Source organism: Metopolophium dirhodum, chromosome 6 (genome assembly GCF_019925205.1).
Source record: "Metopolophium dirhodum isolate CAU chromosome 6, ASM1992520v1, whole genome shotgun sequence".
Lineage (NCBI taxonomy): Eukaryota > Metazoa > Arthropoda > Insecta > Hemiptera > Aphididae > Metopolophium > Metopolophium dirhodum.
Window position 1 is genome coordinate 3,694,633 of NC_083565.1, and position 20,315 is coordinate 3,714,947.

Consider the following 20,315-nt stretch of genomic DNA (forward strand, 5'->3'; position numbering starts at 1 on the left):
AAACACATTTCCCCTCTACGGGTGCCAGGAAAACGTTTCCCCGGCACCCGAAATCCCACCAAATTAACTTTCCTACATTTTTCCTGCACCATTAGTTGTCCCATAATTTGTACCAATTTGTACCACTCATTTCAGAATTTTTATTTGCTGCCTTTAGTATGCCTTTATATCAAATTTATTTTTTTTGGCAAACATGAATTTAACTGGTGTACTGTTGTACTAATGCCTAATATTAAAATAAATTACTTTAATCACAATAATATCATAAAATATACTTAGTAATATTATAGGCCATCTTCGCTCAGAATCGTTTTTCATATACAAGGTTATATATACGGGGTTGGGCAAGTTACTCAATTTATTGTAACTGGTTAGTGGTTATAATAATTTACATTTATAAAAAAAAAACTAAACATATTGAAAATTAAAAATGTTTGTAAACAACTCGAAAAGAGTATTTTAAAAATTTTATCAAGTATAAAATGATAAAATAAACCTATGCAGGTGTATATTTCAAGTATCTACGGTTATTATAGTTATTTAAAAACAACAAAATAAGAAACCCGTTGTATGAGAATTTGTTCATTTACGGGAAAATATCCGATATCTAACTTCAAACGCTCATAAAAACTTAATTTGACTTTCCACTGGACATTTTTTTTTTTTGATAAAGATAGACAACTTATGAGGAATCTTGTATTAAACATTTTTTGCTTTTGAAGACCCACTTATGAATTATCAAATCACTAAAAGCACAATGTAACTTTTAATTGTAACTTGTATCTTTTATATAAAGTTACAGAAAATGTGTAACTAGTTATAAGTTATAAGTCAAATTGTAAATGAGTACCTAACTTGTTACAAGTTACAAGTTACAAAACTTGGTTACATGTAACTATAATATGCCGAACTCTGCAAATATCCAATGGTTTTATATCATTGAATTCAAATTTAACACCATCCATTGAAGTGACCCACAATATTAATTAAAGCAATCACTATAATTACCAAAAAGAAATTTATTAAAAAGTTAAATAAAACAAATTTTATTTACATTTTTCATGAAATTTTCAAACTCTTATATCATGTTATGTAATGTCCAGATATTAAGTATACACGTCCGGAAACGCCTTATTTTGAGCGTTATAATTATAATTATAATTGTATTTCATTGCTAATAATTTATAAATGATTGCGTTCTTTTTAAGTGCTAACTGGTGCTCTGTTCATTCCAAATGGTCAAGGTCCAAGGTCACTGTCATTTCGACTCACCAGTCATCATATAGTTGTATGCACTCTCCTGCAGTATCCACCCGGTTTATGTATAATAATAATATAATATATGCAACATGCGTGATCCGGATTTTGTATTTTCGGATGGACAACGCCCCAGCTGTACGTCGGTAAAGACACCCACCCCATGTAAGTTAGTTAGGTACCGACTGACGACTGTATATATAAGGACCACAGTACCCGGAATTGGCATCACACTACATCAAGTATACACATCGACCAGGTTGAAGTTTGCAGATTCGTTGTAGACAACGCAAGAAAAAATCACCAAACACGAAATGGCTTTTTTCAAGATTCTGGTGAGTGACTTTAATACGATATCACAGCACAGGCCTCATCGCCTCGTCAATATTTAATTGTTTATGACCGATAAATTATTATTTTTATGTAGCTATACCTACATACAATATGTCCCTCCGAAGTACAAATTAATGGATTTCGATCGATTCTTATAATCTTATGAATACAAATTCACACATCATATACTCAAATATATGCCAATGTATAATATGTTTCTAAAAATGCTTGATTCTTAAAAGACTAACAGCTATTAGTGTATACCTATATATATTGAAATATAATTTACCTTAATAATATAATTGCCAACACTTCTATATAGCACCCGAGAGCTCAGCTGAATAAACAACAAGTCGAAGGCCTTTAAATACAATTATGATTTATTTTGTTTAATATTATATATTTATATTACCGTCATTCAATGTTGTCCGAACGTAGGTTTAAATGTTTAATCATTATACGCAACGTACAATTTCAATTAAATTTCCCGGGGTTATAATATATTATAATATTATAACGTGACGTTATGACTGCTTATTTATTATACATGTGATTAAAAAAAAAATACATTACAATATATTATTATATAGTCACCAAAATGTCGAACAACCGTCTAGAAATTCTCAAAATGATGGTACACGACTTGAATCAACTAGCTTAGTATTACCGCCCCTGTAATGGAAAATATCAATATTTATACGTGTGCTACCATATATAATATATATTAATATAATATAATATGTAAGTTATAACTTCCATATACGTTTAAAACTTGTATAGGCGACAAAAACTTTCAAGCCGTGCACTGTTATAATTTACCTTTAATGTTATCTATTGACCATATTCTACTGTCGTGTTGCATTGTACACGTATTGTACCTATTGTTCTGTGCTTGTACATTTTCAATTTAATAGAAAAAAAATGTACTAAAAATAAAATAAAAATTACACAACGCCTATTATTACATTATGATTTGTAGTTTAAGTTAAAACCCTGCACTGTATATTAGTACCTACTGTACTCATGGGTTATGACTTTCAATATGAATTACAATTTATAATATGCAATTATTATTACTATTATTGTAACTATTTACAGATATTCATCACCTTGGCCGTGTACTCCGTTGTCGCCGAAGAAGGAGTAAGAACAAAGAAACATGCCTACCTCTCCGCTGCCCCAGCTCGTGAGTACCAATAATATAAATTATAATATGATAACGCAATTTTAGCCTTTTAATATAGAAATACCTATATATGAAATATCACCTAATTCAAATGATTTCGGTAAATCCGACCGAGAGACGTTAATCGATGTTTTTTTGTTCATTACAGCGGTTTTGGGTTATTCTGCCTCAGCCCCTGGTTCGTTCTCATATGCATACTCCGATTACACCAACTATCCGTACAGTTATCCAGTAGTAGGAGCTGCAGCATACCATGCACCCGCCGCATACCCGGTAGCAGCGTACCCAGCGTCAGCTTATGCCACCCACGCATACCCTGCAATCTACCACGAAGATGATGGCCAATACTGGCCCGGAAAATACGAAAAGGCGTATATCCCAGCTTACAAAGCCGGGTACCCGAGCTATCCCGAAGATGACGGCCAATACTGGCCCGGCAAATACGAAAAATCCTACATCCCAGCTTACAAAGCCGGACACCACTACTGAACACTCTCGCAACTATGATTCTCAACCTTCCACGGAAAAAACACCGTAGTCTTTAAATTTTATTTTTAACAATAAAAACGTGATCTTTTTTTCATCAATCGATTTTGTTGTTATGCTTCTCTTCTCCAGGTTGTAACATACAATATAATAATAGATATAATATTATTAATGAGCCTATTACGGTTTATATTTATATGCACATTGTACATTGTACACTTAGCCACTTCTACAAAATATCTCAAATAATATCCTAGCAACGATCTATATATGTACTTTGTATTAAAACATGCTTAATACATTTTTCCATAATTTCTCCTACGTGGTAATATTATACTTAAACTAGACCGGATGGCTTTATAAGTATAGGTACTTATAAAAAAATATCAGTTGACTGAACGGTCCCCCCTTAGAGTTTTATCTATTGGCGCGCACAATATATACATACTTCATTGAATCACCAAAAACAAATCGTAAATCTGAATACTCGAAAAATATTGAAATTAAGTATTAGTCGTATAGTGTTTCATTACTTTAGTTAATAACTTCAATTCCGTAAATAAACAAAAAGATAAAATGGTTAATTTGATAATTTTTATGGTAATTTATTATACATAAGTGTATATATTTTGTATCTTGTATGTTCATATTAAATATTGAAAATGTACAGATATAGGTATTGCCGTAGTAGTAAATAGTAATAATAACGACAAAGACAATTTATGATTTGTTTGCCTATTTCGGCCAACACAACAATGACCAATGCCCAATGAATATAAGTACTAAGTAGTATAACTTATCCGTTTTGAAAACTGAAGGGCACCTCCCGGTGGCCAATTTCCAGCTGGTCACCTATTTTGTCCCAGTTATTAGGTGGCTGGGAGAAAATTATATTATTATTACATTATTAATTTTACCCTCCAAAACTATCGTAAAAACATAGTGTTCTAGCCTCGTTGGTTTCTTACTATATTTTTTTAAGCAAGTTCTGAGTGTAAAAAATTCAAATTTAAAAACACTTATAACTCACACAAAAGTTGTGAAAAAACCAACTAGAGAACACAGATAATTTTCTTACCTTTAGGTTTGACAATAGGCCAATTCACTCTAATATTAATTTAAAACCATGAACTATCATAGTTCATGATTTTAACAACACAAAATTGAAACTGCTGAACGCAAGACAGAGAGAACATAATATGTGGTTGTGACGTCCTCTTAATACATTTAATCACAACATAGATAATATTATGTACAAATTTAGTATACATAAATGTTAAATATTGTACATAATATCTGTGAATAAAATAAATTATATAAATTGCAAAATAGAGAATAGCTTATAATTGGCAATTGGCAATTGGCATATTATTTCGGCATAGATAAATCGTTGTTATCTATTCCGATAAGTAAATATGTTGTGATAACGGAACTTTAATATCGCTGCGGTGGGAGGGGGGATACAGATGATTTTTTCCGCCACGACTGTCGACCTTCGCGGTTTTCCGCGTCAGCTGTCCACCACCCGCCACCCATCACCCACACAATGAAAATCCCGATCCACCGTCCAGCTTTACCTCCAAGTTCCAACTCTCGGGCGGCTACCTCCCCGCGCTTGTTTGAAATCGTATCGCGCGTGCGCTCCCCCGTGCTCGTACAGTCGTGCCCGTTGTAGTCATCGTCAAATTATTATCATTATTATTATTATTTATTATTCCCTGTACGGCTGTACCCCCTTCGGCGTACGATTTTTTTTTCCACAAAACATCTGATACGCACTTTTCTCCTTTGTTTTGCGCGCGTACAACGAATGAAAAAAATAAAAAAAACAAAATAAAAAATATTGCGAGAGGGAAGAGTGATTACACGCACGCACACGCTCTCAGGCCGTCTGCTATCGATTTACCGTGTTGTTCAGTAATATTGTTCTCTATAGTCGCAGCTTTCGACGAGGGTCAACGGCGGACGTGGTGTGTCGAACGCGCGGCCAAGACAATCAGACCAACAACAGGCCGAAATAATCGTCGTAGTTGTTACATAATATTATCATATTATTTTAGGTACACCGTTTGACATTTATCAGTCTTCAGGCGCGGCTTAAAAATCGAATGGCTCGGCCGCCGAATCGCGTCATTCGTAGAGTTACAACTGCACCGATCAGTGCCGGATTCGTAATACGTTAACAAATTGTTCGTATTTGGTATATAAAGTACATTATCATATATTCTGTCGATTTTATAATATTTTCATTGTTTTGACAGTCACCTTCTTCCGTATTCGTTTCGCCGTCCGGTCATCTACACTCTCACTTTGTGTTTGAGCAGGTATCGCAACGCCGCTCCCCCGAATCTGATGTCAACATGAAAAGAGACTTGGCCAAGAAATTGATCGAACGTTATTTCTATCTGATCACAGAAGGTTGTGGCAACGGCGAATGTGTAAATGATTACTGTGCATCCAGCAAAAGGGTAAGTAACACTTGTGCCAGCTTCTTCGCGATTATCATTGTATTTTTTCGTTCATAGCCCTTTGTAGGATTAATCCCGTTAAGTATCTATCCATGTGAAATTTACTAGTGTAGATACTGTCCATGAACATCAAACTAAATATCATCCAAATATCTCGCTGACAGTATTATTGTTTCGCACAGTACATACCTAGTTAAATGTAAATTCTAGTAGGTATTTATCGAGTTATTTATCTTCTACATGTTATAATATGTATATACACTTATGCACAAAATAATATGTTAATTTGTATTTTAACTATATTGTTTGCTATAGGTATAAGTATATAATATAAATGCTCTAAAATTTGCTATTTGAGCATGATTGATTTTTACAACTTTGATTATCTAATGTGTATTACGATTCATTTTATATCTATTATTAATCAAGCTTATCACAATAAAATAAAAAAAAATATTCAACCATAAAGAAATGTTAAATAGTACATCATTTTTTCATTAATTACAACCATATTTTTCTGTTTAGATATCATACATTTTATGTTTTTAATAATATAATATGACATATAAAAGTTATGGTTTAATCTATCAGTAGTTTTGTAAAAAAAAAACTTTATGCCAAGTTTATAATTTATTTTATTTTATGTTTTATCATTGTTAGGCTTACTACACATCACAGTAAGTCAGTTAGTTTGTGAAACACTCATTCGACCAACCTTCTGAATGTATTAGTTCTTCATAGATCATCGGCTAGCTGAATTATCATTAAGTAACTGTTTGGTAAATCTGTATATTTTTAGAATTCTAGTTAGTCTAACATAATTAACTCAACATATTTAATTAATAAATGCATGTACAATGTAGTAGGAGAAGATTATATGTTGGTGTTTTACTCAAATTAAGAATGATAATCTTTTAACAACATCTCAAAACTTAAATCTAAAAATTATTTATTTAAAATATTAATTTAATCTAATTATAATAGTTTTACTAATATTATGCAATTAATTAATAGGCAAACCATCACTTTAATTTTATAGTTTTGTATTATGCAATGAATATTTTAGTTGCAGCTTGCTAGTACTTATGTATTTAATTTATTATCATTTGAAATGTTTTTAAATGTATACATTTTACTATATATTTTTCAATATAGGAACAGAAATACTGTATACAGTATAGTTAATATTTTCTGCTATAAAATATGAAAAAGAGTCAATATTATGTTATTTAGCACTGTGACTCATAATATGTTATATTGAACCTACCTATAAAATAACCTCAAAAATAACTAAAACATTTAAACATACCTATCATCAAACATACATCAATATAAATAACAATTTCAAAAATGTTCACAAACAATTTTAATAGGCCTTATTCCTATTAAGTCTAAAAAAAAAATTAAGTCCTGTCTAATAGGTTTGGAATACATTTTGAATTAATCATGTTTTACTTGAATGTTATTTATTTATTTAAATTGTTTTTCTCAGTGTACTAATGTGGTGTCAGCTAATGATGCAGCAGCTATCGCTATTCAATTATTTCGCCTTGATGCAAGACTGTGTGATCAGCATCCCATGAAAGTAGCAAGAACCACTAATAACCCATCAGTGTCTGGAAATACTTTACATGATGCCAATACATCATTAGCTTGCTGTAGCAACACCCAAGATAATCTGTGTTTATCACATGATGCTTGTGTGCAAACAAACCATCCATGTACAGTATTTGAAGTAATCCCTGTACATTCAATTGACTTATCTAGATCATTATCAGATGCCCAGATTACTCAAACCACTAGTACTTGTTCTCAAACAAAGGGTGGCAGTAGTTCATCTTCATTTAAAATAGTCAGTGCCGAACCTATGGCCAAAGAACACAATCCATTCATTGCACCAATTGTTGATTCCATGGCACAACAAGAAGAAGATACATCTGCTCAAATTTCTAAAGAAAAAGTCAATGAAGATGTGTTGAAAAATGTTGATGATCATGTAAATCCTTGTGAACAAAATGGTGCTACAAATCATTCAACTAACAAGGATATTTTGGATCGCTTGGATGTTGCTTCATTGAGTATACCGGATTGTATTATGCACGATGTAGAAGATATAAACTTAGCCTTCATGGAAACTATGAAAAAAACCTTAAAACATATTGCCTCTTTTCAAAATGGTAATTTTTTATTATTTTAAATATTTTTATAAAATATGAAGTACATGTGATAATATTTTGAAGCTCATCTTAATAAATTAGGTCAATGTTATTTTTTCATCAAATTTTGATTCATATTCTTTGTGTAAATTTAAAAAAAAAAAAATCATAAATACTACGCAAAAGGTCAACAGACAGTCTTTTAATAGCATAGGCTGGCACAATGTCAGATTATTATTATTATTAATATATTATAAAATCGTATATTGAATTCATATCATCTATATACCACTAAATTTACTTACATATTAGATTTTGAAAAAACAATAATTAACTAATATTATATATTATTTATTTGTTGGCCAATAGGCAACAATTGTTTCATACATTAGACAAAGTACACATAATGTGATTTGTTTATAAATATTGAAGGTCCTTTCACCACTTGGCTCTAACCCAATACATGCGTTTCAGTTATTTAGCGTGTTATTTTACAAATTTTGGCAACATCCGATATTATATCTTTCTTTGTATATTATGCTTTGTCTTGAATTTAACTTTTATGAAGATAATCCTCCTACCTATTGTTTTATTAGTAATATTTTGAATGCCTGTGTGAAATTTCATTCAGTGTATCATGTGTAATGTCTATGCAATAACATGATGTGTATTTTAAATGTTACAAACCAATATTTTTTAATGTTTCCAGGTATTAAATATTTGAACGAAACCAATTTGATCGAACTAACGAGCCATTTAAAAGGACCTGATCCGTCTAAAGATAATAATGAGTTGCTATCTGCTCTGTACCAAGTATTCTCAACACCAGAAGCATTGGGTAATAGTTTTATAAAACGCCCACCAGAACGCAAAAAAGACTTGCTTAAATTTCATAATCATGCTAAGACTTCATCCCCCAGTATGTCCAAAGAAAAAGTGAGATTTTTAATTTTCTTAATTTATTTAAGTTTAATTCTAGTATAATATAACATCATTTTTACTTACCTAGATACGTGAAATGGAAATTGAAAAAGAATTGGATGATAACTCAATGGATGAAGATGACGAGGTAGAAGGAGACGAAGATTACGGCGAGAAACAATTAGATGTAGCAGGGTTAGCACGAGCATATAAAAAAATGAGTTCCCTCAATAATGATGAGTTTTATAAAGATGTTCTATGTTTAGCTATTAGTTCCTTATGTGGTAAGTATATTTATTTGGAAAACTATAGGTATTATTCCCATTGTAATAAATCATATTTATTTTTTATTCAGCAAAAATTACTGTAGAATTACATTTTTTCAAGTCAAAATCATTTCCAATCAGTGACAAATATTTAGAGGATGTGTTACATTCGCTTAAAATCATCTATGAAATGCCTTGGTTAGATGACTTAGCATTTGTAGGGCGTATAATCCCTAGGCTTGTAGCAGCTACATGTGTGCTCCCAGTGGCTGAACAAGCAAAACTTGCAAGATTCTGGAGTGAAATGTCATCCGAAAACACGCTGCGACGTATATTACATTGCCTCCAAGAAGCAATAACGTTCCAACTAATATCTACTGAATACGATGCAACTTTCCAAGATGAGACTGCTGTTGTATTTGCTACAAAAACCATGAAGGTAAACGAAACTCGCTTTAAAGTTTTTACTACTTTTTGAATTTGAGAGCAAGTATAACATCATTGTAACTATTTGTAAGTTATACATGAGATAACTAAATCTATTTTTTTTCAATAATACTACTTATCTCTAAATTAACTATTGCACAATGTGTAGCACAATTTTGGTAAGTATTCTATATTGTTAAATATTACATGTGTTAATGTCAATAAATTCATTGACTATAGATTTTATACTATGCGAGTATTATGGCCGGTGAATGTGATAGAAATGTTGATAAAGAAGATACTAAACAGCCTGAACAAATAGAGAAAAAACCTGAAAATGTAAGGGATGAAAATTTACTTGAAGATATCCTTATTAATTCACATCCAAAGAGTAAAATCAACAAAACCGATCCATTAGCTGACATGTTAAATGTAAGCCTGGATTTAATTTAAATATTTTGATTTGAGCTGATCACATATTTGTTTTAGATAAATATTTTGGCCTGCCGTGCCCCTTTAATTCCTATATCAAAATTTTACAACGAGTTGTTGAGTGATGCTCTAGAAATGGATGATGATTACCAAACTTGGAGAGAAAATGGCAATGAAAAATTTTCTTATATGTCCCATTCATTTGTACTTACCCCAGCCACTAAGACTCTAGGGCTGTATTATGATAATCGAATACGTATGTATGAAAATAGACGTTTCTGTCTCATACAAACGTTAATAGGTCAGCCAACTCATCCTTACCTCAAACTTAAAGTAAGAAGAGAACACGTTGTCCAGGACGCTCTAGTTGAAGTAAATATATTTAACACAGTTAATTTATAATTAGCATACATATATTTATATTTAATTTTACTTATTCAGCTTGAAATGGTAGCCATGCAAAATCCGTCAGATCTCAAAAAACAATTGGCGGTTGAATTTGACGGTGAACAAGGTGTCGATGAGGGTGGAGTCTCTAAAGAATTCTTCCATCTCATTGTCGAGGAATTATTTAACCCAGACTATGGTAGATATTTTTTACAGTTTTATTATTTAATTTTTATGATTATCAATCATTATAATATGTAAATATACAATTATAATATCATATTATTTTAGGCATGTTTGTGATTATGAACTCTGATAGTGGAAACCCTACTTATTGGTTTAATTCGTTTTCGTTTGAAACTGCTGCCCAATATTCATTGATAGGTCTCATAGTCGGATTAGCAATTTACAACAATGTTATATTAAACATTAATTTACCAATGGTTGTGTATCGAAAGTTACTAGGAAAACGGTGTACATTCAACGATCTGCAAGATTGGAATCAGGTAGAAACTTGTCATGTTGTATGCATTATAATATGGTGTCTCAGATAATATTTATTTTTTACACAGGAATTGTACAATGGTTTAAAGAATTTGTTGGACTACGAAGAAGATGACATTGAAGAAATGTTTATGCAGACATTTAGAATATGCTACAAAGATGCGTTTGGTGAAATAGTATATCATGATCTCATAGATAATGGAGATAATATTACTGTAAACCATATAAATAAAAGAGTAAGGACCTATTGGTTTATACTATAGTATGAACTTATTTAAAATATTTTTGTTTCACTTAGGAATTTGTGGATAAATATGCTGACTTCTTACTAAACGAATCAATTGGAGTACAGTTCAATGCATTCTACCGAGGATTCCAAAATGTTATGGAAGAATCTCCATTACAATACTTATTCTGGCCTGAAGAACTTGAACAGATAGTGTGTGGCAGTAAAGTAAGATTGCATTTCTATTTTTTTAAAGATGTCAGTTCTAATAATGATTTTTCAGGTATTTGATATGTCAGAATTAGAAGAAACTACACTTTATGAAGGAGGATATCACAAAGAAACACAAGTTATCAAAAATTTTTGGGATTTTGCCCATGCACTACCTAGAGTCTCCCAGCAGAAGTTACTACAATTCACTACGGGAAGTGATAGAGTTCCTGTTGGTGGCCTCGGAAAATTAAAATTGACCATCACGAGAAATGGTTCAGATTCGGACAGGTATACATTTAATAAAACATAGTATCACAATATTTACCTTTTATACATATTACTACATTCAAGCATTGCCTTGTCGTACAGGCTGCCTACCGCACATACCTGTTTCAACGTCTTATTGCTACCTGAATACAGCAGTAAAGAGAAACTTGATGAGCGACTTTCAAAAGCTATCAATTATGCTGAAGGGTTTGGCATGATATAAAACCAATAAGTAAAAAATACCCACCTATAAATTGTGCTACATTTGTTTGAGTACAATTCAAGTTTTTAGAAATTTTTATTAATAAGTTTATTTTCAAATCTTGTATAATGTGTATAATAATAAGTTCGATTTATTTTATTAAATTTATGTTGAATTATACTGCATATTGTAGTCATGTTTAAAAAACCTGTTATATTTCAGTAAAGTATTAAAAAAATAATCAAATCGATTAACTTGTGAGAAAAAATGTAAATACATTTCACGAAATACCTAAAAGAAATAAGTAACTAAATTTTAACATGCACTGTAGGAAAATTCCAATAATAAACAAATATGTTCATAAAATTTAAAAACTTTTATTAACTTTTAACAAGTATGAGTGATCGTGTTTTATATTGTGAACAATACATACATATATAAATTATGAATATACTTCTCTTGGTGTTCATCATTGATCATAGAAGTGATTAAATAATATTTTTATTTTAAAGGTAAATAAATAATTTACAAAAATATCACAACCCCAAAAATACCTCATTTAAAATAAGTAGTATATCAAACAAAAGTAATTTACAACTCGTCATGCTGTACTTTGAATGATTCCAAAATGTTTAAACGAACACTCAAGTCTGCTTTTTTCTCTTGGGTCATTGAACCCTTAAGCACATTGTTGATGCGAATGGTTTCTGTGTGGAAAAACTCGTCACCCTTCTCTAATGCTTTTCTCATACTCTTCACATACACCTCGGCCGACTTTTGCTTTTGCTTGCCCTCGCTGCCATCCCATAATTTCTCGGCTCTCAACAATATATCTTTGCGTTTGTCCACTGATTTTTCCTTGGCAAATTCTGATGCTAAACCATCAAACTTTTCCAATGTACCTGGAAGTCCAATGTACAAGATTTCTTTGCTGTGTTTAACAACAAACTTTTGTAATTTTTCCTGGTTGAAATCCTCATCGTTATACACATACGGCTCTGACTGACCATTCACAAACAACTTAACGATCGGGTAATCTTTTTTTGATACACCATACCTTGATGACAAAAAAATAAATAAGTACACAGTAATTTTTTATCAAAAGATAAATCTGTCAAACCTGATGGCCAAATCTTCATTGTCTTTTTCTCCGTAATCTTTCACAGGTACTTCGGCCACGAGCAAATCTTCTACCGATTGATAGGCAGAACCTAATTTTACAAACTCTTCGTGTTTTTCACCATATGGATACGAGACATCGAATTTGACAATTGACACTTTAAACTTTGAAAGAACCTAATGACAGAGAAACTGTACCTAAACACTAGTGTATAATATTAATGGTCGATTCTGTTAAAAAATCAGCACAGCTACGACCAAAATATAACATTCATAGTATGTTTACCTTGTCGAAAGTCAACGAGTCTAAAGAAACTATTCCTTTAGATTGTGTAGCAAGACACGCGCAAAAACACAACACGAATACCGACAGTGTCTGTATGAAAAACATTTTATCAAAGCAGAAGTTGGATGAGCGTTCGATTCACAAATGCCGACTTAAAAGAGTAAAATAGGTACGTTTAAATGTGTGATTTATCACAAAATTTCTATAGAACATATTATTAATGATGATTTATACTGTATATTGACATATTGTTATAATATTTGAACTCGAACGTAGTCAACGTACATTTGTCCACGTATATAATAAAAAATAACAATATTATTATTTGTTATCATAATCGCTGTTGTTGTTACCACGTATATGTTCGGATCCGTCGTGGTACTTGTGTGATACGGATCCACTCGGTGATATCACAGAATAATTAATTTATTCTTTAATGATCTGATAACGTTTGAATTATGAAGAACCACGATTTAAGATATTATATTATACTTAATAAATCGTGTGAAGAACCGAGAACGCCGCTCGAATCTCGGCGTACGGTATGCTAACTCGAACGAAGAACGAAACGTAGGTAAATCGAATCAGGAAAAGTTATTTTGTAAAACTACCTATCGTCTGACGTATGTCTGAGCAGTGTATTAAAATGTAAAACGTCTTGCTTGTGAGATGATGTGAAAATCCGGTGACAATGATTCTATTTTGTTCCTTTCAGACTTCGGCGCAATGTCGGACGATTCGTCGTCTGAAGATGAGATCACAAAGCGGATACTCAAAGATTCGATCGACACTGATCTACTAACCAACGACCTATACAGCAATAGCCCCAACAAGAATTCGTCAGACAAAATTAAAAGTGAGTATTATTTTTGATTTTTAAACTACCTAACGGTTAACTACAGAAACTTATTGTATGGAGCATGGCCCACAATCATGATTTCATACTAGAAAATAATAAAATAAAATAAAAATAAGCTAATAAAAAACAATGATTAATTGTTCATATTGAATAATTATTTTACTGAAAATGGAAAATGTTGGTACAATCTTTATTTTTTGTACAATTAAGTAGCAATTGTGTTGTAAAATGAAATTAACTTAATATTTTATTTCAACTTTTAATTTTGTTGAAGGAATCTAGACCATTTAGTTGTTTTTATTCCAATAGTACAACTATTGATCTAGTAAACCATTAAGAATCTGGAAACATTGAATTTTTTTACATTTTTGATTTTATCATTTTAAAAAAAAAGTAGAAATTATAATATTGTTATGATTTCTTTTTGCTAGTTGCTGGGTAGACATGTCTATAGAACATCTGTTATGTATTTATTTTTAAATGTTATTAACATTTTAGTATTTTATGTCAAGTTATCAATAAAATAATTGTTTTTTTTTCAAAATTTAATAATTTCAATTAAAAAAAGAAATATTTATATAATTATATATTAATACCACTTAAAACTCAATATTAGTAAATATGTTAAGAATTAAAATATTCAAAAATAAAAATATTATACAATTTGTATTTGATCTTATGGAACCATGAAAAATTGTGCACCTTACTCAGATTAATTTAAATTATTGAAATTGAATATACAAATGTTCCTGCCGGGAACTTCCTGGCTATGCTGATAAGTATCTAAGTATCTTAAATAATAAATAAACTACTTATAAAAAAAACTTTTTATTTTAGGTATCAATGCTGTACAAGTTAAGCCATCTCTTAGGTATATTATTGAAGACGATGGACATAATCATAATTTTATCAAGGTGACTCCAGAATTTCAAGAATTTGTTGCTAAAAGCTTATTCAAACATTTAGAAAGGTAATATTATAATTCTTAACACAATTAACAAGCTCTTATGACTATGTATAGCCTCTAAAATTTAGGAAATATGGGTTTTCGTTCATTATGTGACCTACCAAGCAAAAATTGAGTTTAGTATGTGACCTACCTGTATTACTGTAGTTGACCTACTAAGACAAAATCTATACGTATTGATAATAGTTAATAGTTATGTACTTATATTTATAATATGTGCTTGCTTGATTATATAATTTTATTGAGTTTATCTTATGTCATTGTACGTGGGGTTTTAAACGATTATGGATCAATGTCATAGAATTTTGTTAAAACGAAAAAAGACGCGTTTCTTTATTTTTAACAAGCAATTTTTTTATAATAATCTCAAAATTTTTAAACATGCAGGTGTACCAATAGCAAAATAAACTTTATTTATTCAAATGGTAACTACTTTATTTTTATTTAATGGATTCTGATAAATCTTTTTTTTCTGAAAATTTTGATAGTTAAATCATTAATTTTGGTTTGCTAGTTTATTAACGTTTAATTTACAAGAGCTAAATAATTTTTTCTTATAACTAACTTTTATAACTTGAAATTTGAACCATAAGTTCCCTATATTGATAGGTATCGCATGCAAAATATGAATTTAGTAGTTGAAATTCTTTAAGAATTATTTAATAATCGTGATTTAAAATTATTTGCAAGATATTTAGATAAATAGTCAATCTCAATATAGGTTTGTACCTAACTTAAGCATACTTTTAATCTGAGTTATATTACAGCTTTCCAATATTATTATAACAAGAATCAAATACCATAAGGTAAGTAATAAAGAATCCAAATTAATGCTATTGTAAGAAAAGTATGATAGGAAAGGTACGAAATAAAATGTAAATGTCCAAAACTAAAAAATATGAAGGGTTAAGAATTTCAACTCCTAAATTCATACTTTGCATGTGATACCTACCAATATAGGGAACCTATATGGTTCAAATTTCAAGTTATTCCACTACGAGAAGAGCACCACAAAACATTGCACTTTTTTCATTATACAATTTTTTTTAACACCTATAGACAACCTAAGACATTAATGTCAACATTCGAATACCATTTACCATTATTACTTTAGCCACCTAATAAAGAATCCAAATGTATGATATTGTAAGAAAAGTAACTGCAAAGTAATTAATTACGATTACCTATAATAACAAATTAAAATAGTATTACTGATTTTGATGATTGTATGTTAAAATAAAAATAATGAACTATGTTTGCCAAAAATGTTGTTTATGTTTTTTTTTTTTTATTGAGAGAGTGTTATTAATTTACCGATTAAACTACTTAAGTGTAAAAAAGGTAGTTATAAAAAAAAATGATTTAGCTCTTGCAAATTAAACCTATATCAATTATTTACATTAAAAATATTAATGCATATTTTACTAAACTTTAGATGACCATAGTTAATAAACTAGCAAACCAAAATTGATGATGTGACTATCAAAATTTTCAGAAAAAAAAGCTTTACCAGAATCCATTAAAAAATAAAATTGATTTATTTATTGGTACACCTGCGTGTTTAAACATTTTGAGATTGTTAAAAATAAAGAAACGTCTTTTTTTGTTTTAACAAAATTCTATGTCATTGATCCATAATCGTTAAAAAACCCCGCATACAAGGACATAAGATACACCCTGTATGATATAGTTACTGGATTTTATTAATATCAGACTAAATTAAAAAAATTCTAAATAGAGTAAAATATAATTCAACAATGTTAGTAACTAAGTAAACAAATTTTAAATATTAGATTTTAAGACAATTTTCTAACTAGACAACTAGGAGAACCACAGACTATATGAAATAGTCTGTGGAAGAACTAGATTCTAGTTTAGTATAACTAGAATCCCAATAGCCAATGCTGCCGCGGGTTCAAAAAAATCATATTTTCATTCTTTATTCTTTGATAATAATCAGTGGTGTATTGGTATGGGTACGCGGGTATACGCCGTATACCCATCAGAAGATTTTCGATTTTCGGCGTATACCCAATGTAAAATCTTATTTTACGGGTATACGCTTCCAAAATAACCAGAAAACCAAATAAGATTTAAAATTTATTTAATATAGGAAAAAAACGTTATTCGTATTAATGAATTATTTATCAATTGAAGTAGGTATTGAATATAAGTTATATAACAATATGCGTTGTGTTTAATGTATTTTAAGACTTTAAGTTCAATTTTGTAAACCCAATATTGAATACAAAAAATCTTTGTGGAAAATTCTATAGATTGTACTTATAATAATAATGTTATTATTATTTTAATTTTTTTTACATTCGAGTTGATTTTGTTTTATTTTCTATTGTTACATTATACAAAAATTAATAAAATAATGTTAAAAACTATGTACTAATTGAACTGCAATAACGTTATATAATATATACGATGATATAATTTGATCGTTTAGGTTACATACATATTTTATTGGTGCGTATACCCATAAATATATTTACCAATACACCACTGAATACTGATAACAATATTATGCTGATTATGGACAATAATCATCAGTTTTTGTTTAGTCATTGGTTCATCATATGTGAAACAAAATAAACAAAATTTTGGTATTCGAAGAATTATATTGGACTATACAAACCAAAAAATCAGTTATAGAATTTTTACAAAAACATAAACTTGATTTCATGCCATAATTATCATAGTGATACATTGATATAAAGATCAACTTTAGAAGAAAAAATGATACGGTCAAAACTTCTTGGTACTTAGTTCACCATTTCAAATACGAGTAGATCACGCCGTGTGGTAAGTCACATATTGAACAAAACTCATGTTATTCAATAGTGTATTAACCTAAAATTAACATGTTGAATTTGATGACAATAATGTCAAGTTTCTCATGTATGTTATACTCCTGTTTAATATAATATAATATAATAAGTAATGTGTTTTAATCATTTTTAGCCAAATAATTGAAAAAAAAAAAAAACATAAAAAACTCAAAATAGACAATACTGATGAATCAAAAGGAATTCATTTATTCAATGGATCACCTAAATTACTCTTTTCTCCATTAGACGAATCCACAACTGGAATAAAGAGAAAACGTCATCTTAAAAATACCAGTGATGAAGTCATATTACAGCGTGCTTCTGAAACAGCTGTGTCATCTGAATGGATATTAAACAGAGATGCTGTTCAAGGTTGGGCAAAAGTTACCAAAGGAAAAATTATGAAAGTTAAAAGTAACCGTGAAGGTACATTTGATATAATCAATGATGAAGTATAGAGGTGCATATCATAGCTCCTTGAAAAATATATGATAGAAATATGAAGACTTTTGTGTATTATTATCAAATATTCTACTACCTACTAATATAGTGTCACAAACTTCTCCTTAGAAGATCCCTTATATTATGATTAAATATGTTCTATTATGCTATGTGGTATAAGACGTAACTATACAACAGTTATGGTAAATGTATGGCTCATTACATGTGTATGACAAATTTGAATGTTAACAAATTTAATATCTTTATTAAAATTTACTTAAAAACTAAGTTGTCATCTAGATAATCTGTATTTTATTTGTTACATAATGTTTTACAACTTATTTTAAGAATTGCCAATTTATTTTTCAGTTATTCTGTACCTTATAAACTATAATAATAAGTACAAAAACTATATTAGTTTTATTATTTTCAAATAGTACTATAAAACTGTCAAAATGTGATATATTTTATTTAACAAATCTGAATTCTGAGTTATAATTTTCTTATACGTTTAGCTATAATAGAATAATTTGATAAACTATGTAATTCACCTAATAAATTATCTTAGTATTGAATTCTTAAAACATATGTTTGACAACCAACATTCATTTATTCATATATTTAGCCAAAACTATATTTGAATGTTATTTTCAATGTTATTCCTACTAAATTTTGAATAACTATTTAATGGCTATCAATAAATCAAATCAATATGGCTTGAAGCTAATATTATGTGTTATACTGTTATGTGATATCCATGTTCATATGACTTCAGTAAGCTGGTAAAAATTGTAAATTTGTAAGCAGAAGTTTAGAACTTCTAGGTGTGTTCTTAATATAGGTATTAATAACATACTCATGTCACATGTTTTGTTATCATTTATTGTTTATACACACCAGATTAAGGAATACACTGGTCGTATGTGATAATTCTTCACACTTGTCAATTTACATTTTTGTGAACCAATTATATGTTTGATATATATCATTTTAATTGTCTTTCTGCCTTATAAGCCGATTATTAGGATAAGTTATCTTGAACTTATTAATATATGATATATATTATACATATAATATATTATTCTGTGAATTAATTTACTATCTATGCCATAAGTTGACAAATCACATTCACAAGATTATTACTTATTTATTGGATTATGACTATTAGATATAGGTAATCCGAATAATGTAAAAACTCTGATGGATATTTAGGTAATGAAATAAACATTCATTATTTTTCATTAGATTGAAAATAGTAATTGTGACTGCAGTCAGCTATTGTTGGTGTCGCTATTTGTTTCAGTATAATATGTTAATGATATTTAGATATAATAATATATTTCATAGGTATTGGGTACATACTACATTTAGTTATTACCTGAGCTCGGATTTAAAACAAACATTTTCTATATTGTGCATTTAGCAGTATTTTGATTTTGATCTTATTATGTATGGTATCTATAATAATGATTTATTTAAACATTATTCTATTTTTAAGTATACCGTTATTATACTTTTTATTTGTATTTATTGTCACACCAGTTATTTGTTTAACATTATATTATATTTAAACTATAAAAAAAAAAAATTTAGCTAGCCCAAAAACATGTTTATGTTAAAACAAAAAATGTAGCACGCTACTTGATATATTTCTTCTGCAAGGAAAATCTATTAACCATACATATGTTTTGTGAAGCGAGGGACACTAAACTTTTTCTGTGAACTATTTTTCAAAAAATATCAATTATTACAAACTGGTTTTTTTAATATTATATTTATAATAAATGTTTATTGTTTACTCATTGTAGATGATAGACATAGTCAAAATTCCCAGTTGTGCAATGGTATCAATATTATCATTAGGTACGGCGTTATAAAGGAGGAGGGCTTTAGCCTCCTCTAAAAATGGTCCAGCCCAACCAATGCTAAATGTAACAGAACGTCACAATGTTATTTTTATAATAATTAAAGTATTAATTTTATTTTATTATAATTTATTTTAAAATACTAATGATAATTGTTTTTACTTTTTTAACAAAATATATTTTGTGATTTGTCAGTGTGGATATTTTAGAT

At 29.5% G+C, this 20,315-nt stretch overlaps 4 protein-coding genes across 12 annotated transcripts; 3 read left to right on the forward strand and 1 right to left on the reverse strand.

Annotated features, from left to right (window-relative positions):
* Nucleotides 1–1,451: 1,451 nt before the first annotated feature.
* Nucleotides 1,452–3,363, forward strand: LOC132946356 (uncharacterized). The gene is made up of 3 exons (XM_061016330.1): nt 1,452–1,592; nt 2,689–2,776; nt 2,925–3,363. The coding sequence occupies exons 1-3, from the start codon at nt 1,572–1,574 to the stop codon at nt 3,263–3,265; spliced, it is 450 nt and encodes a 149-aa protein (XP_060872313.1). The 5' UTR covers nt 1,452–1,571; the 3' UTR covers nt 3,266–3,363.
* A 1,469-nt stretch (nt 3,364–4,832) lies between these two features.
* On the forward strand, nt 4,833–11,915 carry LOC132946159 (ubiquitin-protein ligase E3A-like). 6 transcript variants are annotated; one of them, XM_061016013.1, is made up of 15 exons: nt 4,833–5,451; nt 5,524–5,730; nt 7,223–7,451; nt 7,509–7,907; nt 8,596–8,822; nt 8,896–9,091; nt 9,163–9,512; nt 9,740–9,931; nt 9,989–10,303; nt 10,373–10,517; nt 10,610–10,824; nt 10,891–11,058; nt 11,121–11,276; nt 11,332–11,549; nt 11,613–11,915. In XM_061016013.1, the coding sequence occupies exons 2-15, from the start codon at nt 5,623–5,625 to the stop codon at nt 11,749–11,751; spliced, it is 3,057 nt and encodes a 1,018-aa protein (XP_060871996.1). In that variant the 5' UTR covers nt 4,833–5,451; nt 5,524–5,622; the 3' UTR covers nt 11,752–11,915. The 6 variants fall into 6 exon arrangements, with proteins under 6 accessions (XP_060871996.1, XP_060871994.1, XP_060871993.1 ...); XM_061016011.1 differs by having other exon boundaries at nt 4,833–5,462; nt 7,223–7,907; XM_061016010.1 differs by having other exon boundaries at nt 4,834–5,451; nt 7,223–7,907.
* Nucleotides 11,916–12,087: 172 nt separating this feature from the next.
* LOC132946160 (endoplasmic reticulum resident protein 29) lies at nt 12,088–13,412 on the reverse strand. Its single transcript, XM_061016016.1, has 3 exons — nt 13,136–13,412; nt 12,851–13,026; nt 12,088–12,787 (listed from the first exon to the last, which is right to left on the reverse strand). Exons 1-3 carry the CDS (start codon nt 13,238–13,240, stop codon nt 12,322–12,324), a joined length of 747 nt encoding a protein of 248 aa, XP_060871999.1. The 5' UTR covers nt 13,241–13,412; the 3' UTR covers nt 12,088–12,321.
* Nucleotides 13,413–13,571: 159 nt separating this feature from the next.
* On the forward strand, nt 13,572–18,310 carry LOC132946161 (uncharacterized). 4 transcript variants are annotated; one of them, XM_061016019.1, is made up of 4 exons: nt 13,572–13,705; nt 13,851–13,991; nt 14,832–14,964; nt 17,932–18,310. In XM_061016019.1, exons 2-4 carry the CDS (start codon nt 13,862–13,864, stop codon nt 18,254–18,256), a joined length of 588 nt encoding a protein of 195 aa, XP_060872002.1. In that variant the 5' UTR covers nt 13,572–13,705; nt 13,851–13,861; the 3' UTR covers nt 18,257–18,310. The 4 variants fall into 4 exon arrangements, with proteins under 4 accessions (XP_060872002.1, XP_060872001.1, XP_060872000.1 ...); XM_061016018.1 differs by having other exon boundaries at nt 13,582–13,709; XM_061016017.1 differs by having other exon boundaries at nt 13,596–13,783.
* The last annotated feature ends 2,005 nt before the right edge of the window (nt 18,311–20,315 follow it).

What these genes read in the sequence shown, in the direction of transcription:
- LOC132946160 (XM_061016016.1), bottom strand. Translation starts at nt 13,240, where the DNA reads ATGTTTTTCATACAGACACTGTCGGTATTCGTGTTGTGTTTTTGCGCG. An exon ending in ACTCGTTGACTTTCGACAAG is followed by an intron (nt 13,027 to 13,135) that starts GTAAACATACTA and finishes CTCTGTCATTAG; the next exon opens with GTTCTTTCAAAGTTTAAAGT. An exon ending in AATGAAGATTTGGCCATCAG is followed by an intron (nt 12,788 to 12,850) that starts GTTTGACAGATT and finishes TTTGTCATCAAG; the next exon opens with GTATGGTGTATCAAAAAAAG.
- LOC132946161 (XM_061016019.1), top strand. Translation starts at nt 13,862, where the DNA reads ATGTCGGACGATTCGTCGTCTGAAGATGAGATCACAAAGCGGATACTC. An exon ending in TTCGTCAGACAAAATTAAAA is followed by an intron (nt 13,992 to 14,831) that starts GTGAGTATTATT and finishes TTTTTATTTTAG; the next exon opens with GTATCAATGCTGTACAAGTT. An exon ending in TTATTCAAACATTTAGAAAG is followed by an intron (nt 14,965 to 17,931) that starts GTAATATTATAA and finishes AATCATTTTTAG; the next exon opens with CCAAATAATTGAAAAAAAAA.
- LOC132946356 (XM_061016330.1), top strand. Translation starts at nt 1,572, where the DNA reads ATGGCTTTTTTCAAGATTCTG. An exon ending in TGGCTTTTTTCAAGATTCTG is followed by an intron (nt 1,593 to 2,688) that starts GTGAGTGACTTT and finishes AACTATTTACAG; the next exon opens with ATATTCATCACCTTGGCCGT. An exon ending in CCTCTCCGCTGCCCCAGCTC is followed by an intron (nt 2,777 to 2,924) that starts GTGAGTACCAAT and finishes TGTTCATTACAG; the next exon opens with CGGTTTTGGGTTATTCTGCC.
- LOC132946159 (XM_061016011.1), top strand. Translation starts at nt 5,623, where the DNA reads ATGAAAAGAGACTTGGCCAAGAAATTGATCGAACGTTATTTCTATCTG. An exon ending in CCAGTATGTCCAAAGAAAAA is followed by an intron (nt 8,823 to 8,895) that starts GTGAGATTTTTA and finishes TTACTTACCTAG; the next exon opens with ATACGTGAAATGGAAATTGA. An exon ending in TCCAGGACGCTCTAGTTGAA is followed by an intron (nt 10,304 to 10,372) that starts GTAAATATATTT and finishes TTACTTATTCAG; the next exon opens with CTTGAAATGGTAGCCATGCA.